Below are 23,853 nucleotides of genomic sequence, written 5' to 3'. Positions count from 1 at the left end.
AGTGCCGTCCTCCTTGGCGGACACCTTCTTCGTCTCTGGCGGAACCGCCATTGTCTTCTTACACTTGCCGGTGGAGCTCGATGGTGCGTCCTCGACGGCAGCGCAGCACTCCGAAGAGGTGCGCTTGCCGAAGTGGGCATCAGAACTCTTGCCGGACTTGGTCTTCTTCCCCCCGGGAGCTTCAGCGGCAAGTGACTTGCGGTCTGTTGCGGCTGCGGCTTCCCGTAGATCTTGTCGGCGCAGATAAGAGCATCCTTCTTGTCGCCAGGGACAGAGATGACGCTTATCGGGCCTGGCATCTTCAGCATGTTGTACGCGTAGTGAGAGGCTGCCATGAACTTGGCGGGTGCTGGACGGCCAAGTATCCCATTGTAAGGCAATGGAATATTGGCAACGTCAAAAGTGACCCTCTCAGTCCTGAAGTTCAGCTCGCTGCCAAATGTTACTGGCAACGTGACCTTCCCCTTCGGCTTGCTCCTTCCCGGGTTGATTCCTTGGAATGTGCCGGTCTCTTCGAGCTCGCTGTCAGGGATCTGGAGTTTCTGGAGTACAGCGGAGGAGATCAGGTTCAAGCCGGCCCCGCCATCAGCTAACATCTTAGTGACCTTGAGGTTGCGGATAGTTGGTGAAACCAACATCGGCAAGCACCCGACCGCAGTTGTGCGGTCAGGGTGGTCCTCAATATCAAAGATGATAGGCATGCTGGACCATTTCAGAAGCTTGCGTGACTCGACAGGTGGTTCTGCTGCATTAACTTCCCGCACCCACTGCTTGAGTTGGCGGTGCGAAGTATGCAGAGAAGCACCGCCGTCAACGCACAAGACCTCTGTGGCTTTCTGGAACTCCTGCTCACTGGTCTCGACATCATCCATGTCTTCGTCGTTGTCGTCATCTTCATCCTTGTTGCGGCCGCGGGGAGGTCTGTCTCCTTGCCGCTGCTTGGCCTTGCCGCGGCGTCCTCCCCGGCCGGCGCGCTTCTTGCCGGATTCTCCAGCGCTTCCTTGGGCCCTCTCCTTGTCGCGTCGCTCGTACTCAGCCTTTTGTTGCTGGACAAGCTGCTCGACCTTCTTGCAGCTCTGGAGGTCATGGCCCTTGGTGCGGTGAATCTTGCAGTACTACTTGTCGGTGCCGTCCTGCTTGTCGGCGACCGCCACAGCCTGGCAGTTGGTGCATGCGGCAATCTCCTTGCCGGAGCTACCAACTGTGGCTTTCTGGGCGCCACCTTCTTTGCCGGACTGCTCAACGACTAGTACATCTTTGCCTTTCTTCTTCCTGTTCCGCCGCCGGTTTTTCTTTGCCGGGGCTGCATCCTCGCTGTCAGATCCTCCTGCTCCTATATTCTCTCCGGGGAGTTTCCTCCCTTCCTCAGCACGTGCACACTTGTCGGCCAGGGCATACAGCTCACTGACGTCTCTGATCTTGCACATCGCCATCTCCTCCCTCATCCTACGGTTACGCACGTTCTGATGGAACGCGCTGATGACCGCGGCAGGGTGGACATCTGGGATGTTGTGCTGTACACGGTTGAATCTCTGAATGTACTTGCGCAGGGGCTCTCCTTCCTTCTGGGCTAGCAGATGAAGGTCACTCTCTTGGCCATGAGGTTTGTGGCCGCCTGTAAAGGCGCCGACAAACTGATGGCACAGGTCTGCCCAGGAGGATATGGAGTTGTCCGGCAAGTGCATGAGCCAGGACCTGACGTTGGGCTTGAGCACCAGCGGGAAGTAGTTGGCAAGGATCTTGTCGTCCCGCCCCCCGGCAGCCTGCACCGCGATGGTGTAGATGCTGAGGAACTCCGACGGATGCGACTTGCCGTCATACTTCTCTGGTACGTCTGGTTTGAAATTCTTCATACTGGGCCACTGGACTTGCCGCAGCTCACGGGTGAACGCAGGGCAACCTACCGCGTACGGCAAGTCGCCTGGTTCCCCTGGCACATGCATGTCAACAGAGGGCCCAGCGCGCTGGTCTAATTGACGCCGCGCTTCTCTTCGGCGCTCGATGCGAGTACGAGCATCTTCTTGCTGTCGTTCGTGAAGAACTTGGCGCTGATCGCGGCGAGCTCGCGGATCTGATGACGCGGTGGAGTCGCTGTCGAGGTGGATCCGGTGAGTCGGCGATCTTGGCCTTCGGGGTGGAGAGTGCACAGTGGTTGCACCCCCACCGGTCTTGTCGCCACCGGCTTGTGCCTGGCTGACTTGTCGCGGCTGCGACGTGCTCGGCTGCCGCTGAGTGTCGCCGTTGGCGAAGCCGATGAGACTCTGGATGGTGGCCCTCCAGTCGTCGATCTTGTCTGCTGTTGGAGGGTAGTCAAGGAGCAGTTGAGCTCGCGCCAAAGCTTCTACTGCAGTGGCGGGTGGTGGTGGCGAACGGTGCGAGGAGCGGGATATGCTCGGACTTCTAACTATGTTAGAAGGAGCAGTATCCTGTCTAGGCGACCGTGCCTCGCTCGCGCCAGCATGTTCGCATGCATGCTGGTCTTGAGCACTCCGAGATCCACCAGCTCGATCTTGGTCCAGCAAACGCATGGTACCGTGAGTACCATGACGCTGCCGGTCCTGCGCCTCTTGAGATGGGCGCGGTGCATGTACGGACGCCGAGGCCTTGGAGTGCGCCCGGTCATTGTGGGAGCCGGCTACGCCGCCGATGGGCAGCGCAGCCTTGTCCTTGGACCTGGCAGCACCGTGAACTCCCTCGTCGACGCCCATTCTTCCGCCGGCGTCCGCCCCATCAGCCGTTTGCTCCGGTGGTAGCAGGGAGGACGGAGCAGCCGCCTCCGAAGCCTTCTTCTTCGGCGGCATGTTGATGAAGATGATGAAGATCTAGCTCGCGTGAACGCCGGATCTGGTTCACACAACTTCGACGTCCCCTACCTGGCGCGCCAAAGATGCCGGGGGACTGATCCACGGACACCTATGGGACCGGCGGGCTGAGTCCCTTTCGGTTCGGCGGGGGTGGAGGCCGTGCAAAGAGCGGATCGAGGCGAAGCACACGAGCAGTTTACCCAGGTTCGGGCCGCACGGATGCGTAAAACCCTACTCCTGCTTTGTGGTTTGTATTGAGTTCTTGCTCGGGAGTGCGGAGTGCTACAGTACAGACCAGCAGCTAACGAGACCGAGCGTGAGTGTTCGAACCCCCCTCTATGTTGCACATGGGCCTCCTTTTATATGCTCAAGGGGTCACCGACAGGTGGCAACGTAGACAAGGGCAAAAAGGGAAAGGTGCTGCGGTTGGTACAGCTACCTGCTACAGTGTATCATACCTAACCCTGACGGCAGGGGACAAGGGCCTTAAATGCCCGTCTGCGTCGCCTAAACAATGTAAAAGGGGCCGTCAGGGACGCCACCGCTCGCCACGGCGGCAATCTTGTCAGCGACGCTTGCCACCGCTCACCGCTGGCTGCACAGCCTCCCGCCACGTACGCTGGGAAGGGTCCCAGAGCGACACGTTGGTGGATGTGCTGGAGCGCGGGCACGGAGTGGTGGCTTGCCGCGGCAAGCGCCTTGCCGCGGTCGTTGTCTTGTCGCGTCTGGGATCTTGTCGCTCACCGGGCCTTGCCGGGACGCGAGGCGCGTCGCGGTAAGTTCCTCGAGGTTCCTTGGGCGGCCTTCCCGGCAAGCTCCTCTTGCCGGGGTCTTGAGGTGCCTTGGTTGGCCTTCCCGGCAAGCTCCTCTTGCCGGGGTCTTGTCTCCTTGAATGGCTCTAGGGGAACCACGGAGGACCTTGGCGGTCACCCGGCAAGCCTTGCCGCGGGATGCTGCGACTGCCCGTGCACAAGTTCGGGATACTAGGGTACCCCTACTCTAGTACACCGACAAAGGGGTTTAAGGGTTTTGAAGGGTTTAGAGGTTTTGGAGGGCTTAGTGGTTTCATATTGTGTTTCCCCTTTTCATATTATGTTTTTCATTCAACTCGACGCTAACTACTACATATAGCAATGAGGAACCATTAATTACACAACATCGTCATGAACACATATAGAGAGAAGTGACCTCTCTTTCTGTTGGAAATATGCCCTAGGGGCAATAATAAATTAGTTATTATTATATTATATTTCATTGTTCATGATAATCGTTTATTATCCATGCTAGAATTGTATTGATAGGAAACTCAGATACATGTGTGGATACATAGACAACACCATGTCCCTAGTAAGCCTCTAGTTGACTAGCTCGTTGATCAATAGATGGTTACGGTTTCCTGACCATGGACATTGGATGTCGTTGATAACGGGATCACATCATTAGGAGAATGATGTGATGGACAAGACCCAATCCTAAGCCTAGCACAAGATCGTGTAGTTTGTATGCTAAAGCTTTTCTAATGTCAAGTATCATTTCCTTAGACCATGAGATTGTGCAACTCCCGGATACCGTAGGAGTGCTTTGGGTGTGCCAAACGTCACGACGTAACTGGGTGGCTATAAAGGTGCACTACGGGTATCTCCGAAAGTGTCTGTTGGGTTAGCACGAATCGAGACTGGGATTTGTCACTCCGTGTAACAGAGAGGTATCTCTGGACCCACTCGGTAGGACATCATCATAATGTGCACAATGTGACCAAGGAGTTGATCACGGGATGATGTGTTACGGAACGAGTAAAGAGACTTGCTGTGATGACCCGTGTCATTATTATTATAGATAATGACACTAGTCCTTGGATTATTTCTTGACAAAATCTTGTTTTGTCAAATAATAATCCATGTCAGAGATTTGCAACAGGGAATAGCTAGAGATGGTAAATTATATTTCAATACCATGCCACGCAGGGCTAAAAGTCTCAAGTAGGCTTCTCATATGTTCGCCCAATTATTACATCTCCTAACTCTGGAGTTCCAACTAGCAGTACTAGATAGGTGGTGATAGAATGGTTCCTGGATTATATAGCTAGATCATTAGTTATTCCTCCCAACCCCCATATGTAGCATCCAGATCGTACATAGCACTAGATGGATCCACATCTAGGTCCCCTGTGTAGTTGTAGCCATCACCATTGCTCTCCTCACTTGGTCCAGCAGGATTATCATACAAGCTTTGCTCTAAGAAGGAGATGATTAATAGCAAGAGTGAGTACAAAGTACTCAGCAAGCTCAAATAGCAAAATGCAACACTCATGATAGCTCAATATAAATCAACAAGTCCTACCTCAACTCAACACCTTTCAAAATAAACATTTGTTGCAGAAAGTTTATTTCAATTTATAAAACCTATCAAACACTCGTATTGCGAGATAGACCACCAATAGGTGTAATCCCCAATCCAAGAGACTGGCATGAATTCATGTTTTACTTTAACTCTGCAGAGTTTGTATCACTTTATCCATAGAGCTCGAAAGCATAATTGCCATATGCATTTCCTTAGATGCGAGACATGGTTCAGAACCTAAGCTTTTTCCCATTTGTATATTATATCTCCACCCGGCTAGTAGTCACTAGCCGTTGTGTCAGGTTTCGGAACCCGCACTCCACCAACGCTTAATATATAGCGCTTGCTAATGCACCCATCCGGCATTAGCGTGGGAACTCATCGCCCATCCTACTACTACTTACCCATGTGGAGAGTATAATAACTTGATGGTATTGGGCTCAACTCGTCTTAGACGAGACCATGGTTGATACGGTTGTAGTACGGCGCATAAAACGAGTGAAATTTTTTTAATCTTAATATCATAGCCATATGTAGAGGGCCCCACCTCCCAATATGTCCATTCCGGGCACCCTCTACCCACCAAATAATTATATAAAAAAAATTGATTAGCTGCTCCATCAGCTAACCCAACTATTTACCAACACTCACTCCACACAACTTACCTCAAAAACATTTTATGCAAGTTGATGATAAGATACATCATAGAATTTTTTTTAAATAGTTCTACTCAGCATGATCAAGAAGAGCTTGCCTGAGTTCTCGTACTCAGACCCGGACTCAATTTGCTTCTGTAGTGCCTCCTTCTCCTGACTGTACTCGCTTCCTGCAGTTCGGCAAATATATATTTCGAGACTAAGTCGAGTGAATACTAGGGAAATAAAAATATACGTCGGTGTAGTGTGGTCATCCTATAGTCAAATATTACTTTTTTTCTAATGTCTTTTTACTAAGCTTGCATTAGTACGTGTACTAGGTGTGCACCTGGGTAAGTTACTAAGCTAATTTATCCTCCACGTGCCCTCCCTTTCACTAAATCTCTCTCTCTCCTGTACTATTTTGCACTGGAGTACTAGTACTTATCAACTGAAGAAAATACAGACTGGTACTAGTCCAAGTCCAACAAGAACACACGTACAGGACTCCTCTCCCTCCTATCCCTCTGCTCCTAATCCAGCCATATCGGCCATGCCGCCGGCGATAGGGAAGCTGCCGCTGCTGGATCCACAACTCTGCTTCTTCCCTAGTGTTAATCCCCAATTTCCCTCCATGGATTTCTATCACAAACTCTCTAATCCCCCCCCCTGTGTGTTTTCTTTTCTTGACTTGCAGGTCAAACCCTATTGGGGATGTGATTCCCCCGCTCCAGATCGAAGTCGCCGGTGTTGGGCGCCGCCGTGATGCTGGATGGTGCAGGTCAGAGCTCCAGTGCGTGGCCATGGAGCGGATCGAACATTTGTGCAGGTTAGTGATGCCTTGTTCCTCTCCCTAATTTTTTTTATGCTCAAGTTCTCAGATTTAGTAAATTAACTTGGCTCACATGCGTGTGTTGAACAAGTGCATCACTCCCTGTTCAAGATTTTGGTGTACTGATACTGTACAATAACCTGATCCATTTATTTGAGTTATTTGAGGCTGTATCCCCTTTCTTCCTCATACTTTTATTTCCTAAACTGAGATGTGATGCTACTGTGATTTCTTATCTTTTATGTGCATATGTGAAAATCCATTGAGGAATATTTTGTGTGCATCTGGGTTAGGCCTCTTTGTGTATGTGAGTACTAAGAACTGGCAGAAGAGGAAGAACTCACCTTTCTTCTGCTGCTCTCTATTTTGGCCCTACTCTTGCTGCTCTTGCGCTCCAGACCCCAGTCCAGTAGGCTAGCTTCTTGCTCTAGCTTGTCCCGTTCAGTCTACTGATGATTTCTCATGTCACCATCTTCACTTATTGTTCTTGTATCTTTGTTGGTTTTGGACAGGGGAATGCTAGTGCTGCTGGGAAGAAGAGAGCTTGGTCTGGCTATTTTGGGTAGAGCTGAGACGAGTGAAACTTGGCAGTTGCTTACTCTGCTCTCCTAGCCATCTAATATCTGATATCCACCTCCCTTGGCTGGTATGGCTGCCCATCCCCTTCTCCATTGTTCTCACAGGTGCTAGCTTCTAATTGGCTGAAGGTTGAAGCCCATACATAGACTATACTGTTGACCAATTGACTATTAATATGGTGCACGTGAGGGTGGTGGTCCATGTGTCTTGCTGTTCTGGTTGACCCAGAGATATTTTTGTGTTGGTCCAACTGTATAGCTTAGCATAGCATGGTCTCCCTATATTTTTTTCCAAAGATTTGTAATACACTTTTACAGCTATACTGTCTGAGGTTTATGAATATAAATATATATACTTGAGTGGTTATGATGCTTGTTGAATAAATCTGATATGTATTTGCTTAATGGATTCTACTTAATTATCTAGTTAAGGGTGGAATTACTATGTGAAAAAAAATACGGGTCGTTACATCCTACCCTCCTTAGAAAAAGATTTCGTCCTCGAAATCGAAAACTTACTTAAAAAGGTTGGGGTAGGTTACTCGTAGGTCTTCCTCCTTCTCCCACGTCGCCTCACGAACTGAGTGGTTCTTCCATTGCACTTTGCAGAACCGAATGGTCCTTGTCCTGAGCTTTCGGTCTTCAACTTCTAAGATCTTCAATGGTCGTTCTTCATACGTCAGGTCTGGTTGTAATTCAATCTCCAAGTCTGATACTTGTGGTGGTGGCATGTTGCATTTCTTAAGTTGAGATATGTGGAAGACATTGTGAATTCTTGATAAATGTTCTGGTAACTCCAACTTATAAGCAGATGTTCCCTTCTCCTCCAAAATTTTAAATGGCCCAACATATCTAGGACTCAACTTTCCTTTGATTCCAAAGCGTCGAACCCCTCTCATAGGTGATACTTTTAGATAAACCAAGTCTCCTACTGCCAATTGCCTAACCCTCCTATTCCGGTCAGCATAGCTCTTCTGCCTATTTTGTGCAATCTGGAGTCGTTCTTTGATTAGTTGGATTTTCTCATCATTCTCTCTCACTATGTCAGGACCAAGTAATGGTCTCTCTCCAACTTCATACCAGCATATAGGTGATCTGCATTTCCTCCCATACAATGCCTCATATGGAGCCATTTGTATGCTGGATTGATAAATATTATTGTAAGCAAATTCTGCTAGGTGCAGATGCTTATCCCATGTTTCTCCAAAGTTCATTACACACGCTCTCAACATATCCTCAAGGATCTGATTTACCCGCTCAGTTTGGCCATCGGTTTGCGGATGATAAGCCGTGCCGAAGTGTAGCTCAGTTCCAAGAGACTTCTATAGGCTCTTCCAAAAGCTTGATGTAAACACGGAACCTCGGTCAGATGTTATGGTCTTTGGCACACCATGGAGGGAAACTATTCTCTCTAAGTACAGTTCAGCCAACTTATCAAAGGAATATTTCTGGTTTGTAGCAATGAAGTGTGCTGACTTAGTGAGTCGGTCGACCACAACCCATATGGCATCCTTCTTCTTTGGTGTCATAGGCAAACCAGTAATAAAATCCATACAAAGATCTTCCCATTTCCACTCTGGTGTCTCTAATGGCTTTAGTAACCCGGCAGGTCTTTGATGCTCCGCTTTTACCCTCTGACAAGTGTCACACTTGCTGACATATTCTGCGATTTCCCTCTTCATACCAGGCCACCAAAAATTTCCCTTCACATCCTTATACATCTTCGTGCTCCCAGGATGGATAGTGTACAAAGTGTCATGAGCTTCATGCAAAATAATTTCCTTGATCTGTAGGTCATCTGGCACACAGATCCTACTATGGTTCCAAAGAACTCCTTCCTGGTCCAACCTGAATTGTGAAGGCTGTCCCGCTTGAATTCTTCTCGTTTCCTCCTTGATAAATGCATCCGTTGCTTGCTTTTCCTTAATCTGATCTAGCAATGTGGGGTGAAATGTCATGGCTGCTATATTAGCACTAGATGTGGCCTCTCTCAGCTCTATTCCCATCTTTGCAAGATCCTGTAGTAGCTCTTTGCCATACCCTTCAATTGATATGTGGTTGCATTGCTTCTTTCTACTAAGTGCATCTGCCACTACATTTGCCTTACCAGGGTGGTAGTTAATTGTTAGATCATAATCCTTGATTAGTTCCAGCCACCTCCTCTGCCTCATGTTCAACTCTTTTTGTGTAAATATGTATTTGAGACTCTTGTGGTCGCTGTACAGTGTGCACTTAGAACCATATAGGTAGTGCCTCCATGTTTTCAGTGCAAACACAATAGCTCCCAACTCCAAGTCATGGGTAGGATAGTTTACTTCATGCGTCTTTAATTTCCTAGAAGCATAGGCTATCACTCTATCATTTTGCATCAGAACACATCCTAGTCCAGATTTTGAAGCATCACAATACACCACATAATCTTGTCCACTTTCAGGTAATGCCAACACTGGTGCGGTAGTTAACCTTTTCTTTAGTTCCTCAAAACTTCTCTCACACTCTTCAGTCCAAATAAATTTAGCTTCTTTCCTAAGCAATTTGGTGATTGGTGCTGTAATCTGCGAAAACCCTTTTATAAATCTGCGGTAGTATCCAGCAAAGCCCAAGAAACTCCTTATCTCACTTGGGTTGGTCAGACGAGCCCAAGACACAACTGTCTCAATTTTGGATGGGTCAACCTCAACTCCTCTTCCTGAAATTACGTGCCCCAAGAAAGCTACTTGGTCCAGCCAAAACTCACACTTACTAAATTTTGCATACAACTGGTTCTCCCTTAATAATTGTAGTGCTATCCTCAGGTGTTCAGCATGCTCTTCCTTGCTTCTTGAATATATTAATATGTCATCAATAAAGACAACTACAAACTTATCCAGATATTGCATAAAAATCTTGTTCATCAAGTTCATGAACATAGCTGGGGCATTAGTTAGACCGAATGGGACCACAGTGTACTCATGGTGTCCATATCGAGATACAAATGCCGTCTTCTCAATATCCTCTTCCTTCACTTTCATTTGGTGATATCCAGATCTCAAGTCAATTTTCGAGAAGACACATGCACCCTTGAGTTGATCAAATAAATCATTTATTCTCGGTAACGGATACTTATTCTTTACAGTTACCTTGTTAAGGTCTCGAAAATCTGTGCATAGCCTCAACCCTCCATCCTTTTTCTCTGCAAATAATACTGGTGCTCCCCATGGTGACATGCTTTCCCTAATGAATCCTTTTTCCTTCAGCTCATCCAATTGTTTCTTTAGCTCCACTAACTCTGGTTGTGACATTTTGTAGGGTCTTTTGGAGATGGGTGATGCCCCAGGCATTAAAACAATGTTGAACTCTAACTCCCTATCAGGCGGCATACCCGGCAGTTCATCCGGAAATACATCAGGAAACTCACAAACTACAGGTATATCCTTTATTTCTTTCATTTGTCCACTTGCTGTCATTACTAGGGGATTGTTGGGTCTGGTTCTACTTCCAAAATATATCAGCCTAGAGCCATCAGACTTCCTTATGGATACACTTTTAAGTTCACAATCTACTTTTACTCCATTAGCAGCTAACCAATCCATCCCAAGGATTATTTCTAACCCTGACATCTCTATAACATGCAGGTCTGCTGAAAATTTGGTGTTGTGGATTATTATTGGTTGATTTCTGCGCATGGCCTCTACTGTAATCTTCCCTTCAGGTGAGTTAACTCCTAAAGCTTTTTCCAATGGTGTGCATGTTAATCCATTCTTATTCACGAAATCTTGTGAAATAAATGAGTGTGTGGCACCGGTATCAAAAAGAACTATACCAACTGAAGGAGGAATGAGTAGTTTACCGATGACAACATCTGTAACGTATCCTAGTTGCTCTGCAGCAACATAATTCAGCCTTGGCTGTCCTCCTACTTGTCCTCCCCGCCCAGCTCCTCTTGCTGCATAGTTCATAGGTCCGCCTTGTCCTCGCCCAGCTGGTGGATTATGCACTTGAGTCTACAGTATAGGTGGCCTTGTAAGATTCGTGGGAGGAGAGGTGCAATTGAGCTTGTGGTGTCCTGGTCTCCCACAATTGAAGCAAAGTCCTGTACCCGTCATACAATCTCGAGTAGCATGACCTTTTCCACACTTCCCACATCTAGGAACAAAGGTTGGCTGAGTAGGAAATCTAGGCCGTGGTGGTGGCATATGAGGACGCACTGGTCCAGGCATCATAGGACGTGGGTGATGCATCATGGGGCGTGGATCTACCCTTGCTTTCTTCCTTCTCTCTTCACTTAGGTTGGCATGCTCATTCTCAAGTATGAAGGCCCTGTTGACAAGGTCTTGAAACTGGGTGATCCCGTGAATCGAGAGGTGCATTTTCAGGAATGGATGCAGCCCCTCCATAAACTTCTCCACTTTCTTGGCTTCAGTGTTCACATCATCTGGAGCATACCTTGCCAAATCATTAAATTGGTTTAGGTAGTCGTTTATCCTCTTGCTACCTTGAGTCAGATTGCGAAACTCCCTCTTTTTGATATCCATCTTTCCCTTTGGAATATGGGTCTGACGGAAATTCTCCTTGAACTCCTCCCAAGTGATAGGCTGATTATTTGCTCGGTTAAGGCTGAAATTTCTCCACCAAGCTGCTGCTGGTCCGGTTAGCTGGTGCGATGCCTATCTCACCTTCTCTTCATCTGAGCACCCCACGGTTTCCAGATTGTGTTCTACTTCTAACAGCCAGTCATCTGCCTCTAGTGGATCCACCGCCTTGGAGAATGTGGGTGGCTGAGTTTTCAAAAATTCTCCCAAGCTAACTCCTGCACCGGGTAGGTGTGCTCCTCCAGGAACTAGTCTTGTCAGTATCGCTTCGAGGAAGCGGTTCTGGTTCTCTTGGGACTCCCTTCGAGAATTCTCCATGAACTTAAGGACATCTCCCAGATTGCCTTCTCCACCCATAAGTCCAGAAGTTCCAGCATTGCCCACTTCTGGATTGCTTGGAAGTTGCGCCGCTCCGGGTAGGGCACTTTGATTTTCTGAAACTGGAGTACCCCCATGCTGATCATGGGCGCTTGATCCCAAACGAAAGACAAGGTCTTGCTCAGTCAAACCATTGTTATTCATCCTGCATTTTTTGCTTCTAGTTAGTTGGTTACTTCTTTGCATGATTATTGATTCAAATCAGCAAGCACAAGTGCAAGTGATACCAATAAATAGCATGATGTCCTTAAATTTGCAGTAACCCAACATGAAGTGCAATCATGGTGGCACATGCCTCTTGCTAACCAGAATGATACCACTCTGATTACTCAGTAAAGCACACAATAGTAAGGTACTATGAGCCTCCTAATCCACACAAGTTATATACTACAGAACAAGCACTTATATTACAATCAGTACATCACATAAGTCTTGCTTAAGGGCATAACTGCATTACAACTAGAGCACACACCACATAGGGTTCAGTTCCTACTAGTACATAGGGGACAAACTCTGCCTTGCAGTTCACACATATCTTACATAAACACACATATTCAGGCTGCCACTACACTAACTACTACTGATCCCAAAAGACTAGTCTATGGCCAAGGCGTCCCACGCCTAAGAGTCTGGAAGATAGGAACTTGATTAGGCGATGCCACTGCCACCGTCATTGTTGCTACCGCTGCCACTTCCATTGCTTCCGCCACTGCCACTCGCGCCAAGCCCAAGTACCCTTGCATAGGTAGCAGCCTCCCTGTACTCCCTCGAGCTGACACTCATGTGTGGGCGGATAAAGTCAGGTTGGTGTGGTCGTGGAATAGGGAAGTGGGGTAGCTGCTGCTGCTCTATATCTGGCTGTAGTCTGGGTTCTGGTTCAACTATATGTTCAGGTAGCGGCTGGGGTGGTGCAAGTAGTACGTTTGGTGAGGGTGGAACTAGTGGCTCATTTTGGTTCTCTACTCCCTCAACTTCTTCCTGTTCCTCTAGTTCTACTTCCTCTGGATCCTCCTCTTCTTCCTCTTGAACATCACCTGGTACTATTATAGGATTAAGAGGACCTCCCGGCATAGCATTTAGTGCTCCCTGAAGCACAATCCTATCATGTTCGCTCATCTGATAGCATTGATACCAGAATTGGGTTGCTTCCTGGTGTCTAATAAGCTCCTCCTTCATTGCATGATACATCATCGTATTAGCAATCATTGTCATACTAGAAGTGGTGCTAACTGTTGAAGCGACAGGTGTAGGCTGAGCTGATGAAGACCCAACACCAAGGCTTGCTCCTCTAGGTCCTTGCTGATGGTTCTGCCCAAAACCCCCAGAATCAAGTGCTGGCAAGTCACGGTATCCGGTGGTGCGCAGTTTCTCTCCAAAGCGTGCTCGTAGTCCAAGCATAGCTTCCTTGGCAACCTCCTGCATGGGTAGAGTCTCATCGGATGACCGCTGCATTGTGGAGAGCTCCACATAGAAGTCCCTGTCTGATGGAACACCGCTGAGCACCACAACTACACGCCTGTAGGAGTGTGTTCCATCATCTGGCATCTCTTCAAAGAATTGAGGACATGGTGCCCCAAGCTCATGCATCATTTGCCAAAGTAGTACGACATGTTGGCCACGAACCCTTGATAGTGGAATTCTAATTCGAACCATCCTGCAACAGGCTTCTAATTAGCATGGTAGTCATCTAAAGTTACTGGACAGAATAATTATGATGTGGGATTTATTGGTAGTGCAATATAGCAAGTATGGGTTCCAATTAAAGTATTCCTACCGTCTCTAACTATCGCGTGGCCCTCGAAACCATTGCTCTGATACCACCTGTGACGACCCGTGTCATTATTATTATAGATAATGACACTAGTCCTTGGATTATTTCTTGACAAAATCTTGTTTTGTCAAATAATAATCCATGTCAGAGATTTGCAACAGGGAATAGCTAGAGATGGTAAATTATATTTCAATACCATGCCACGCAGGGCTAAAAGTCTCAAGTAGGCTTCTCATATGTTCACCCAATTATTACATCTCCTAACTCTGGAGTTCCAACTAGCAGTACTAGATAGGTGGTGATAGAATGGTTCCTGGATTACATAGCTAGATCATTAGTTATTCCTCCCAACCCCCATATGTAGCATCCAAATCGTACATAGCACTAGATGGATCCACATCTAGGTCCCCTGTGTAGTTGTAGCCATCACCATTGCTCTCCTCACTTGGTCCAGCAGGATTATCATACAAGCTTTGCTCTAAGAAGGAGATGATTAATAGCAAGAGTGAGTACAAAGTACTCAGCAAGCTCAAATAGCAAAATGCAACACTCATGATAGCTCAATATAAATCAACAAGTCCTACCTCAACTCAACACCTTTCAAAATAAACATTTGTTGCAGAAAGTTTATTTCAATTTATAAAACCTATCAAACACTCGTATTGCGAGATAGACCACCAATAGGTCCCCGTAATCCCCAATCCAAGAGACTGGCATGAATTCATGTTTTACTTTAACTCTGCAGAGTTTGTATCACTTTACCCATAGAGCTCGAAAGCATAATTGCCATATGCATTTCCTTAGATGCGAGACATGGTTCAGAACCTAAGCTTTTTCCCATTTGTATATTATATCTCCACCCGGCTAGTGGTCACTAGCCGTTGTGTCAGGTTTCGGAACCCGCACTCCACCAACGCTTAATATATAGCGCTTGCTAATGCACCCATCCGGCATTAGCGTGGGAACTCATCGCCCACCCTACTACAACTTACCCATGTGGAGAGTATAATAACTTGATGGTATTGGGCTCAACTCGTCTTAGACGAGACCATGGTTGATACGGTTGTAGTACGGCGCATAAAACGAGTGAAATTTTTTTAATCTTAATGTCATAGCCATATGTAGAGGGCCCCACCTCCCAATATGTCCATTCCGGGCACCCTCTACCCACCAAATAATTATATAAAAAAAATTGATTAGCTGCTCCATCAGCTAACCCAACTATTTACCAACACTCACTCCACACAACTTACCTCAAAAACATTTTATGCAAGTTGATGATAAGATACATCATAGAATTTTTTTTTAAATAGTTCTACTCAGCATGATCAAGAAGAGCTTGCCTGAGTTCTCGTACTCAGACCCGGACTCAATTTGCTTCTGTAGCGCCTCCTTCTCCTGACTGTACTCGCTTCCTGCAGTTCGGCAAATATATATTTCGAGACTAAGTCGAGTGAATACTAGGGAAATAAAAATATACGTCGGTGTAGTGTGGTCATCCTATAGTCAAATATTACTTTTTTTCTAATGTCATCTGGGTTAGGCCTCTTTGTGTATGTGAGTACTAAGAACTGGCAGAAGAGGAAGAACTCACCTTTCTTCTGCTGCTCTCTATGTTGGCCCTACTCTTGCTGCTCTTGCGCTCCAGACCCCAATCCAGTAGGCTAGCTTCTTGCTCTAGCCTGTCCCCTTCAGTCTACTGATGATTTCTCATGTCACCATCTTCACTTATTGTTCTTGTATCTTTGTTGGTTTTGGACAGGGGAATGCTAGTGCTGCTGGGAAGAAGAGAGCTTGGTCTGGCTATTTTGGGTAGAGCTGAGACGAGTGAAACTTGGCAGTTGCTTACTCTGCTCTCCTAGCCATCTAATATCTGATATCCACCTCCCTTGGCTGGTATGGCTGCCCATCCCCTTCTCCATTGTTCTCATAGGTGCTAGCTTCTAATTGGCTGAAGGTTGAAGCCCATACATAGACTATACTGTTGACCAATTGACTATTAATATGGTGCACGTGAGGGTGGTGGTCCATGTGTCTTGCTGTTCTGGTTGACCCAGAGATATTTTTGTGTTGGTCCAACTGTATAGCTTAGCATAGCATGGTCTCCCTATATTTTTTCCAAAGATTTGTAATACACTTTTACAGCTATACTGTCTGAGGTTTATGAATATAAATATATACACTTGAGTGGTTATGATGCTTGTTGAATAAATCTGATATGTATTTGCTTAATGGATTCTACTTAATTATCTAGTTAAGGGTGGAATTACTATGTGAAAAAAAATACGAGTCGTTACACTTGCCGGTAACGAGATTGAACAAGGTATCGAAAAACCGACGATCGAATCTCGGGCAAGTATCGTACCGATAGACAAAGGGAATTGTATACGGGATTGATTGAATCCTTGACATCGTGGTTCATATGATGAGATCATCGTGAAGCATGTGAGAACCAACATGGGTATCCAGATCCCACTGTTGGTTATTGACTGGAGAGTTGTCTCGGCCATGTCTGCATGACTCCCGAGCCCGTAGGGTCTACACACTTAAGGTTCGATAATGCTAGGGTTATAGGGAATAGATGTACGTGGTTACCGAATATTATTCGGAGTCCCGGATGAGATCCCAGACGTCACGAGGAGTTCCGGAATGGTCCGGAGATAAAGATTTATATATGGGAAGTCGTCATACGGTCATCGGAATAATTCGGGGGGTTACCGGTATTGTACCGGGACCACCGAAGGGGTTCCGGGGGTCCACCGGGAGGGTCCACCTGCCCCGGAGGGCCCTATGGGCTGTGTGTGGAGAGGGACCAGCCCCTTAGTGGGCTGGGCGCCTCCCCCTTAGGGCCCATGCGCCTAGGGTTTGGGGGAACCCTAAAGGGGGGGCGCCCCCCTTGCCTTGGGGGGCAAGGCAACCCCCCTGGCCGCCGCCCCCTCCTCAGGTTGGATGGAGTCTTCCCCAACCTCTCCTTCTCCCCTTGCTGGATCAAGGCGTGGGAGACGTCACCGGGCTGCACGTGTGTTGAACGTGGAGGCGCCGTTGTTCGGCACTTAGATCGGAATCAACCGCGATCTGAATCGCTGCAAGTACGACTCCTTCATTCGCGTTCTTGCAACGCTTCCGCTTAGCGATCTACAAGGGTATGTAGATGCACTCCCCTTCCCCTCATTGCTAGAGTACTCCATAGCTTGATCTTGGTGATGCGTAGAAAATTTTAAATTTCTGCTACGATCCCCAACAGTGGCATCATGGACTAGGTCTATGCGTAGTTTCTATGCACAAGTAGAACACAAGTTGTTGTGGGCGTCGATTTTGCCAATTTACTTGCCGTTACTAGTGTTATCTTGATTCGGCGGCATCGTGGGATGAAGCGGCCCGGACCGACCTTACACGTACTCTTACGTGAGATAGGTTCCACCGACTGACATGCACTAGTTGCATAAGGTGGCTAGCGGGTGTCTGTCTCTCCCACTTTAGTCGGATCGGATTCGATGAAAAGGGTCCTTATGAAGGGTAAATAGAAATTGGCATATCACATTGTGGTTTTGGCGTAGGTAAGAAACGTTCTTGCTAGAAACCTATAGCAGCCACGTAAAAATTTGCAACAACAATTAGAGGACGTCTAACTTGTTTTTGCAGCATATGCCTTGTGATGTGATATGGCCAAAAGGATGTGATGAATGATATATGTGATGTATGAGATTGATCATGTTCTTGTAATAGGAATCACGACTTGCATGTCGATGAGTATGACAACCGGCAGGAGCCATAGGAGTTGTCTTAATTTATTTATGACCTGCGTGTCAACTTAAACATCATGTTATTACTTTACTTTATTGCTAAACCATTAGCCATAGTAGTAGAAGTAATAGTTGACGAGACAACTTCATGAAGACACGATGATGGAGATCATGATGATGGAGATCATGGTGTCATGCCGGTGACGATGATGATCATGGCGCCCCGAAGATGGAGATCAAAAGGAGCAAAATGATATTGGCCATATCATGTCACTATTTGATTGCATGTGATGTTTATCATGTTTTACATCTTATTTGCTTAGAATGACGGTAGCTTAAATAAGATGATCCCTCGCAATAATTTCAAGAAAGTGTTCCCCCTAACTGTGCACCATTGCGAAGGTCCGTTGTTTCGAAGCACCACGTGATGATCAGGTGTGATAGATTCTAACGTTCGAATACAATGGGTGTAAGCCAGATTTACACACGCAATACACTTAGGTTGACTTGACGAGCCTAGCATGTACAGACATGGCCTCGGAACACGGAAGACCGAAAGGTCGAACATGAGTCGTATAGAAGATATGATCAACATGAAGATGTTCACCAATGATGACTAGTCCGTCTCACGTGATGATCGGACACGGCCTAGTTGACTCGGATCATGTATCACTTAGATGACTAGAGGGATGTCTATCTGAGTGGGAGTTCATTAAATAATTTGATTAGATGAACTTAATTATCATCAACATAGTGTAAATTGTCTTTGCAAATATGTTGTAGATAAATAGCTCACGTTGTAGCTCCCTGTTTCAATACGTTCCTAGAGAAAGACTAAGTTGAAAGATATTGTAAGCAATGATGCGGACTGGGTCCGTAGTCCGAGGAGTGTCCTTGCTGCTACACAGAAGGCTTATGTCTTTGATGCACTGCTCGATGTGCAAACCCCTACAACGTCGTCTGTGGATGTTGTGAACACCTGACAGACACATCCTGATGACTACTTGATAGTTTAGTGCACCATACTTTACGACATAGAATCGGGATTCCAATGACGTTTTGAATGCCGTAAGACATATGAGATGTTCCAAGAGCTGAAATTGGGATTTCAGGCTCATGCCCGTGTTGAGAGGTACGAGACCTCTGACAAGTTCTTTTGCCAACAAGATGGAGGAGAATAGCTCATCTAGTGAGCATGTGCTCAGAATGTCTGGGTGCTACAATCACTTAAATCAAGTGGGAGTTAAACTTCCAGATAAGATAGTGATTGATATAGTTCTCTAGCCACTATCACTAAGCTACTAGATCTTCGTGATGAACTATGACATGCAAGGGATGGAGTTGATCCCGGAGCTGTTCGCGGTGCTTAAGACCGCAAAAGGTAGAAATCAAGAAGGAGCATCAAGTGTTGATGATTTAACAAGACCACTGGTTTCAAGAAGGGCAAGGGCTAAAAGGGAAACTTCATGGATGGCAAACCAGTTGCCGCTCCAGTGAAGGAACCCAAGGTTGAACCCAAACCCGAGACTAAGTGCTTCTATTGTAAGGGGAACGATCACTGGTAGCGGAATTACCCCAAATGCATGGTAGATAAGAAGGCTGACAACTTCAACAAAGTATATACGTGTTATTAATGTGTACCTCACTAGTACTCTTGGTAGCACTTGGGTATTGGATACCGGTTCAGTTGCTATTATTGGTGACTTGAAGCAAAAGCTATGGACTAAACGGAGACTGGCTAAGGGCGAGGTGACGATGTGTGTTGGAAGTATTTCCAAAGTTGATGAGATCACCATCGCACACTCCATCTGCCTTCGGGATTAGTATTGAACCTAGATAAATGTTATCAGGTGTCTACGTTGAGCATGAATATGATTAGATCATGTTCATTGCAATACGATTATTCATTTAAGTTAGAGAATAATGGTTATTCTGTTTACATGAATAATACCTTTATGGTCATGCACCCAATGGTTTATTGAATCTCGATCATAATAATACACATGATAATAATATTAACGCCAAAAGATGAAGAGTTAATAATGATAGTACCACTTTCTTGTGGCACTGCCGCTTAGGTCATTTTGGCATAAAATGCATGAAGAAACTCCATGCTGATGGATGTTTAGATTCACTTGATTTTGAATCGCTTGACACATGCGAGCCATGCCTCATGGGCAGGATGACTAAGATCCCGTTTTCAGGTACAATGAAATGCGCAAGTGACTTGTTGGAAATCATACATGCTGATGCGTGTGATCCAATGAGAATTGAAGTGTGCGGTGGATATCGCTATTTTCTCATCTTCACTGACAATTTGAGTAGATATAGGTATATTTACTTAATGAAGCACAAGTCTAAAACATTTGAAAAGTTCAAGCGATTTCAGAGTGAAGTTAAGAACCATCATAACAAGAAGATCAAATTCCTACAATCTGATCGATGAGAATTTCTGAGTTATGAGTTTGGCAATCACTTAAGACATTGTGGAATTGTTTCACAGTTGAAGCCACCTGGAACACCACAGGGTAATGGTGTGTCCGGACGTCGTAATCGAACCTTATGAGATATGGTGCGATCTATGATGTCTCTTACCGATCTACCGTTTTCATTTTGAGGATATGCGTTAGAGACAGCTGCATTCACTTTAGATAGGACACCATCTAAGTCTGTTGAGATGACGTCATATGAATATGGTTTGGCAAGAAACCAAAGTTGCCGTTTCTTAATGTTTGGGGCTGCGATGCTTAAGGCTTCAGCCGGAGAAGCTCGAACCCAAAAGCGGACAAACACATCTTCATAGGATACCCAAAGGTGACAGTTGGGTATACCTTCTATCTCAGATCCGAGGGCAAATTGTTTGTCGCTAAGAACGGGTCCTTTCTCAAGAAGGAGTTTCTCTCGAAAGAATTGAGTGGGAGGAAGATAGAACTTGATGAGGTTGTAGAACCTTTACTTCAACCAGAGAGTGATGCAACACAGAAAGATGTTTTCTGTGGCGCCTACGTCTGTTGAATAGGAAGTTAATGATAGTGATCATGAAGCTTCGGATCAAGTTGCTATCGAACCTCGTAGGTCGACAAGGATATGTACTACTCCTGAGTGGTACAGTAATCCTGTCTTAGATATCATGTTGTTAGACAACAATGAACCTACGAGCTATGGAGAAGCGATGGTGGGCCCGTATTCCGACAAATCGTTAGAAGCCATGAAATCCGAGATAGGATCCATGTATCAGAACAAAGTATGGACTTTGGTGGACTTGCCCGATGATCGGCAAGCCATTGAGATAAATGGATCTTTAAGAAGAAGACGGACGTGGGCGGTAATGTTACCGTCTATGAAGCTCGACTTGTGGGAAAGAGTCTTTTCACAAGTTCAAGGAGTTGACTACGATGAGAATTTCTCACCTATAGCGATGCTTAAGTCCGTCGGAATCATGTTAGCATTAGCTGTATTTTTCGATTATGAAATCTGACAGATGGATGTCAAAACAAGTTTTCTTACCAGTTTTCGTAAGAAAGAGTTGTATGTGATACAATCAAAGTTTTGTCGATCCTAAGGATGCTAAAAGGTATGCTGGCTCCAGCGATCCTTCTATGGACTAGAGCAAGCATCTCGGAGTCAGAATATATGCTTTGATGGAGTGATCAAAGCTTTTAGGTTTATACAATGTTTGCTAGAAACTTGTATTTACAAGAAAGTGAGTGGGAGCACTACAACATTTCTGATAAGTATATGTGGATGACATATTGTTGATCCGAAATAATGTAGAATTTCTGGAAAGCATAAACGGTTGTTTGAAGAGTGATTTTCAAAGGAAGACCTGGATAAAGGTGCTTACATATTGGGCATCAAGATCTATAGAGATAGATCAAGACGCCTGATGATACTTTCAAAGAACGCACACCTTGACATGCTTTTGAAGGATTTCAAAATAGATCAGTCAAAGAAGGGGTTCTTACCTGAGTTGTAAGGTGTGAAGTTGAGTAAGACTCAAAGATTGACCACGGCAGAAGAAAGAGGAAGGACGAAGGTCGTCCCCTATGCTTTTTTCATAGGCTCTATACGGTATGCCATGCTGAGTACCGCACCTGATGTGTGCCTTGCCACATGTCTGGCAAAAGGGTACAAAGGTGATCTAGGAGTGGATCACCAGATAGCGGTCAAAATTATCCTTAGAGGAATAAGGAAATGTTTCTCGGTTATGGAGGTGATAAAGAGTTCGATGTAAAGAGTTACGTTGATGCAAGCTTAACACCTATCCAGATAGCTCTGAGTAGAGATACCGGATACGTATAATGGAGCAAAAATTTGGAATAGCTCCAAGTGGAACGTGGTAGCAGCATCTACGATATGACATAAAGTTTTGCGAAATACATAGGGATCTGAATATTGCAGACCCGTTGACTACAACCTCTCTCACAAGCATAACATGATCAAACCCAGAACTCATTGAGTGTTAATCACATAGTGATGTGAACTAGATTATTGACTCTAGTAAACTCTTGGGATGTTGGTCACACGGCGATGTGAACTAGATTATTGACTCTAGTGCAAGTGGGAGACTGTTGGAAATATGCCCTAGAGGCAATAATAAATTAGTTATTATTATATTATATTTCATTGTTCATGATAATCGTTTATTATCCATGCTAGAATTGTATTGATAGGAAACTCAGATACATGTGTGGATACATAGACAACACCATGTCCCAAGTAAGCCTCTAGTTGACTAGCTCGTTGATCAATAGATAGTTACGGTTTCCTGACCATGGACATTGGATGTCGTTGATAACGGGATCACATCATTAGGAGAATGATGTGATGGACAAGACCCAATCCTAAGCCTAGCACAAGATCGTGTAGTTCGTATGCTAAAGTTTTTCTAATGTCAAGTATCATTTCCTTAGACCATGAGATTGTGCAACTCCCGGATACCGTAGGAGTGCTTTGGGTGTGCCAAACATCACAACATAACTGGGTGGCTATAAAGGTGCACTACGGGTATCTCCGAAAGTGTCTGTTGGGTTGGCACGAATCGAGACTGGGATTTGTCACTCCGTGTAACGGAGAGGTATCTCTGGGCCCACTCGGTAGGACATCATCATAATGTGCACAATGTGACCAAGGAGTTGATCACAGGATGATGTGTTACGGAACGAGTAAAGAGACTTGCCGGTAACGAGATTGAACAAGGTATCGGGATACCGACGATCGAATCTCGGGCAAGTATCATACCGATAGACAAAGGGAATTGTATACGGGATTGATTGAATCCTTGACATCGTGGTTCATCCGATGAGATCATCGTGGAGCATGTGGGAACCAACATGGGTATCCAGATCCCGATGTTGGTTATTGACCGGAGAGTTGTCTCGGCCATGTCTGCATGACTCCCGAGCCCGTAGGGTCTACACACTTAAGGTTCGATGACGCTAGGGTTATAGGGAATAGATGTATGTGGTTACCGAATGTTATTCGGAGTCCCGGATGAGATCCCGGACATCACGAGGAGTTCTGGAATGGTCTGGAGATAAAGATTTATATATGGGAAGTCATCATACGGTCATCGGAATAATTCGGGGGGTTACCGGTATTGTACCGGGACCACCGAAGGGGTTCCGGGGGTCCACTGGGAGGGTTCACCTGCCCCGGAGGGCCCTATGGGCTGTGTGTGGAGAGGGACCAGCCCCTTAGTGGGCTGGGCGCCTCCCCCCCTTAGGGCCCATGCGCCTAGGGTTTGGGGGAACCCTAAAGGGGGGCGCCCCCTTGCCTTGGGGGGTAAGGCAACCCCCTGGCCGCCGCCCCCTCCTCAGATTGGATCTGAGGGGGCCGGCCCCCCTCTCCCTTGCCCCTATATATATGTGGGGGGTGGGAGGGCAGCCGCACCCAAGTTCTGGCGCAGCCCTCCCCTCTCCTAAGTCCTCCTCCTCTCCCGCGGTGCTTGGCGAAGCCCTGCAGGATTGCCACGCTCCTTCACCACCACGCCGTCGTGCTGCTGCTGGATGGAGTCTTCCCCAACCTCTCCTTCTCCCCTTGCTGGATCAAGGCATGGGAGACGTCACCGGGCTGCACATGTGTTGAACGCGGAGGCGCCTTTGATCGGCGTTTAGATCGGAATCAACCGCGATCTGAATCGCTGCGAGTACGACTCCTTCATCCTCGTTCTTGCAATGCTTCCGATTAGCGATCTACAAG

The 23,853-nt window shown here is 46.4% G+C and overlaps 1 protein-coding gene across 1 annotated transcript; it reads right to left on the bottom strand.

The window, feature by feature from the left end:
* Window positions 1-10,890: 10,890 nt before the first annotated feature.
* On the bottom strand, window positions 10,891-15,619 carry LOC125522028. The gene is made up of 2 exons (XM_048687093.1): window positions 15,504-15,619; window positions 10,891-15,324 (listed from the first exon to the last, which is right to left on the bottom strand). Exon 2 carries the CDS (start codon window positions 13,789-13,791, stop codon window positions 12,787-12,789), a length of 1,005 nt encoding a protein of 334 aa, XP_048543050.1. The 5' UTR covers window positions 13,792-15,324; window positions 15,504-15,619; the 3' UTR covers window positions 10,891-12,786.
* Window positions 15,620-23,853: the final 8,234 nt, after the last annotated feature.

Source organism: Triticum urartu, chromosome 7 (genome assembly GCF_003073215.2).
Source record: "Triticum urartu cultivar G1812 chromosome 7, Tu2.1, whole genome shotgun sequence".
In the NCBI taxonomy this organism is placed as follows: domain Eukaryota; kingdom Viridiplantae; phylum Streptophyta; class Magnoliopsida; order Poales; family Poaceae; genus Triticum; species Triticum urartu.
The sequence above is the reverse complement of the archived record's forward strand: the minus strand, read 5'-3'. Positions and strand labels throughout refer to the sequence as shown.

What these genes read in the sequence shown, in the direction of transcription:
- LOC125522028 (XM_048687093.1), bottom strand. Translation starts at nt 13,791, where the DNA reads ATGGTTCGAATTAGAATTCCACTATCAAGGGTTCGTGGCCAACATGTC.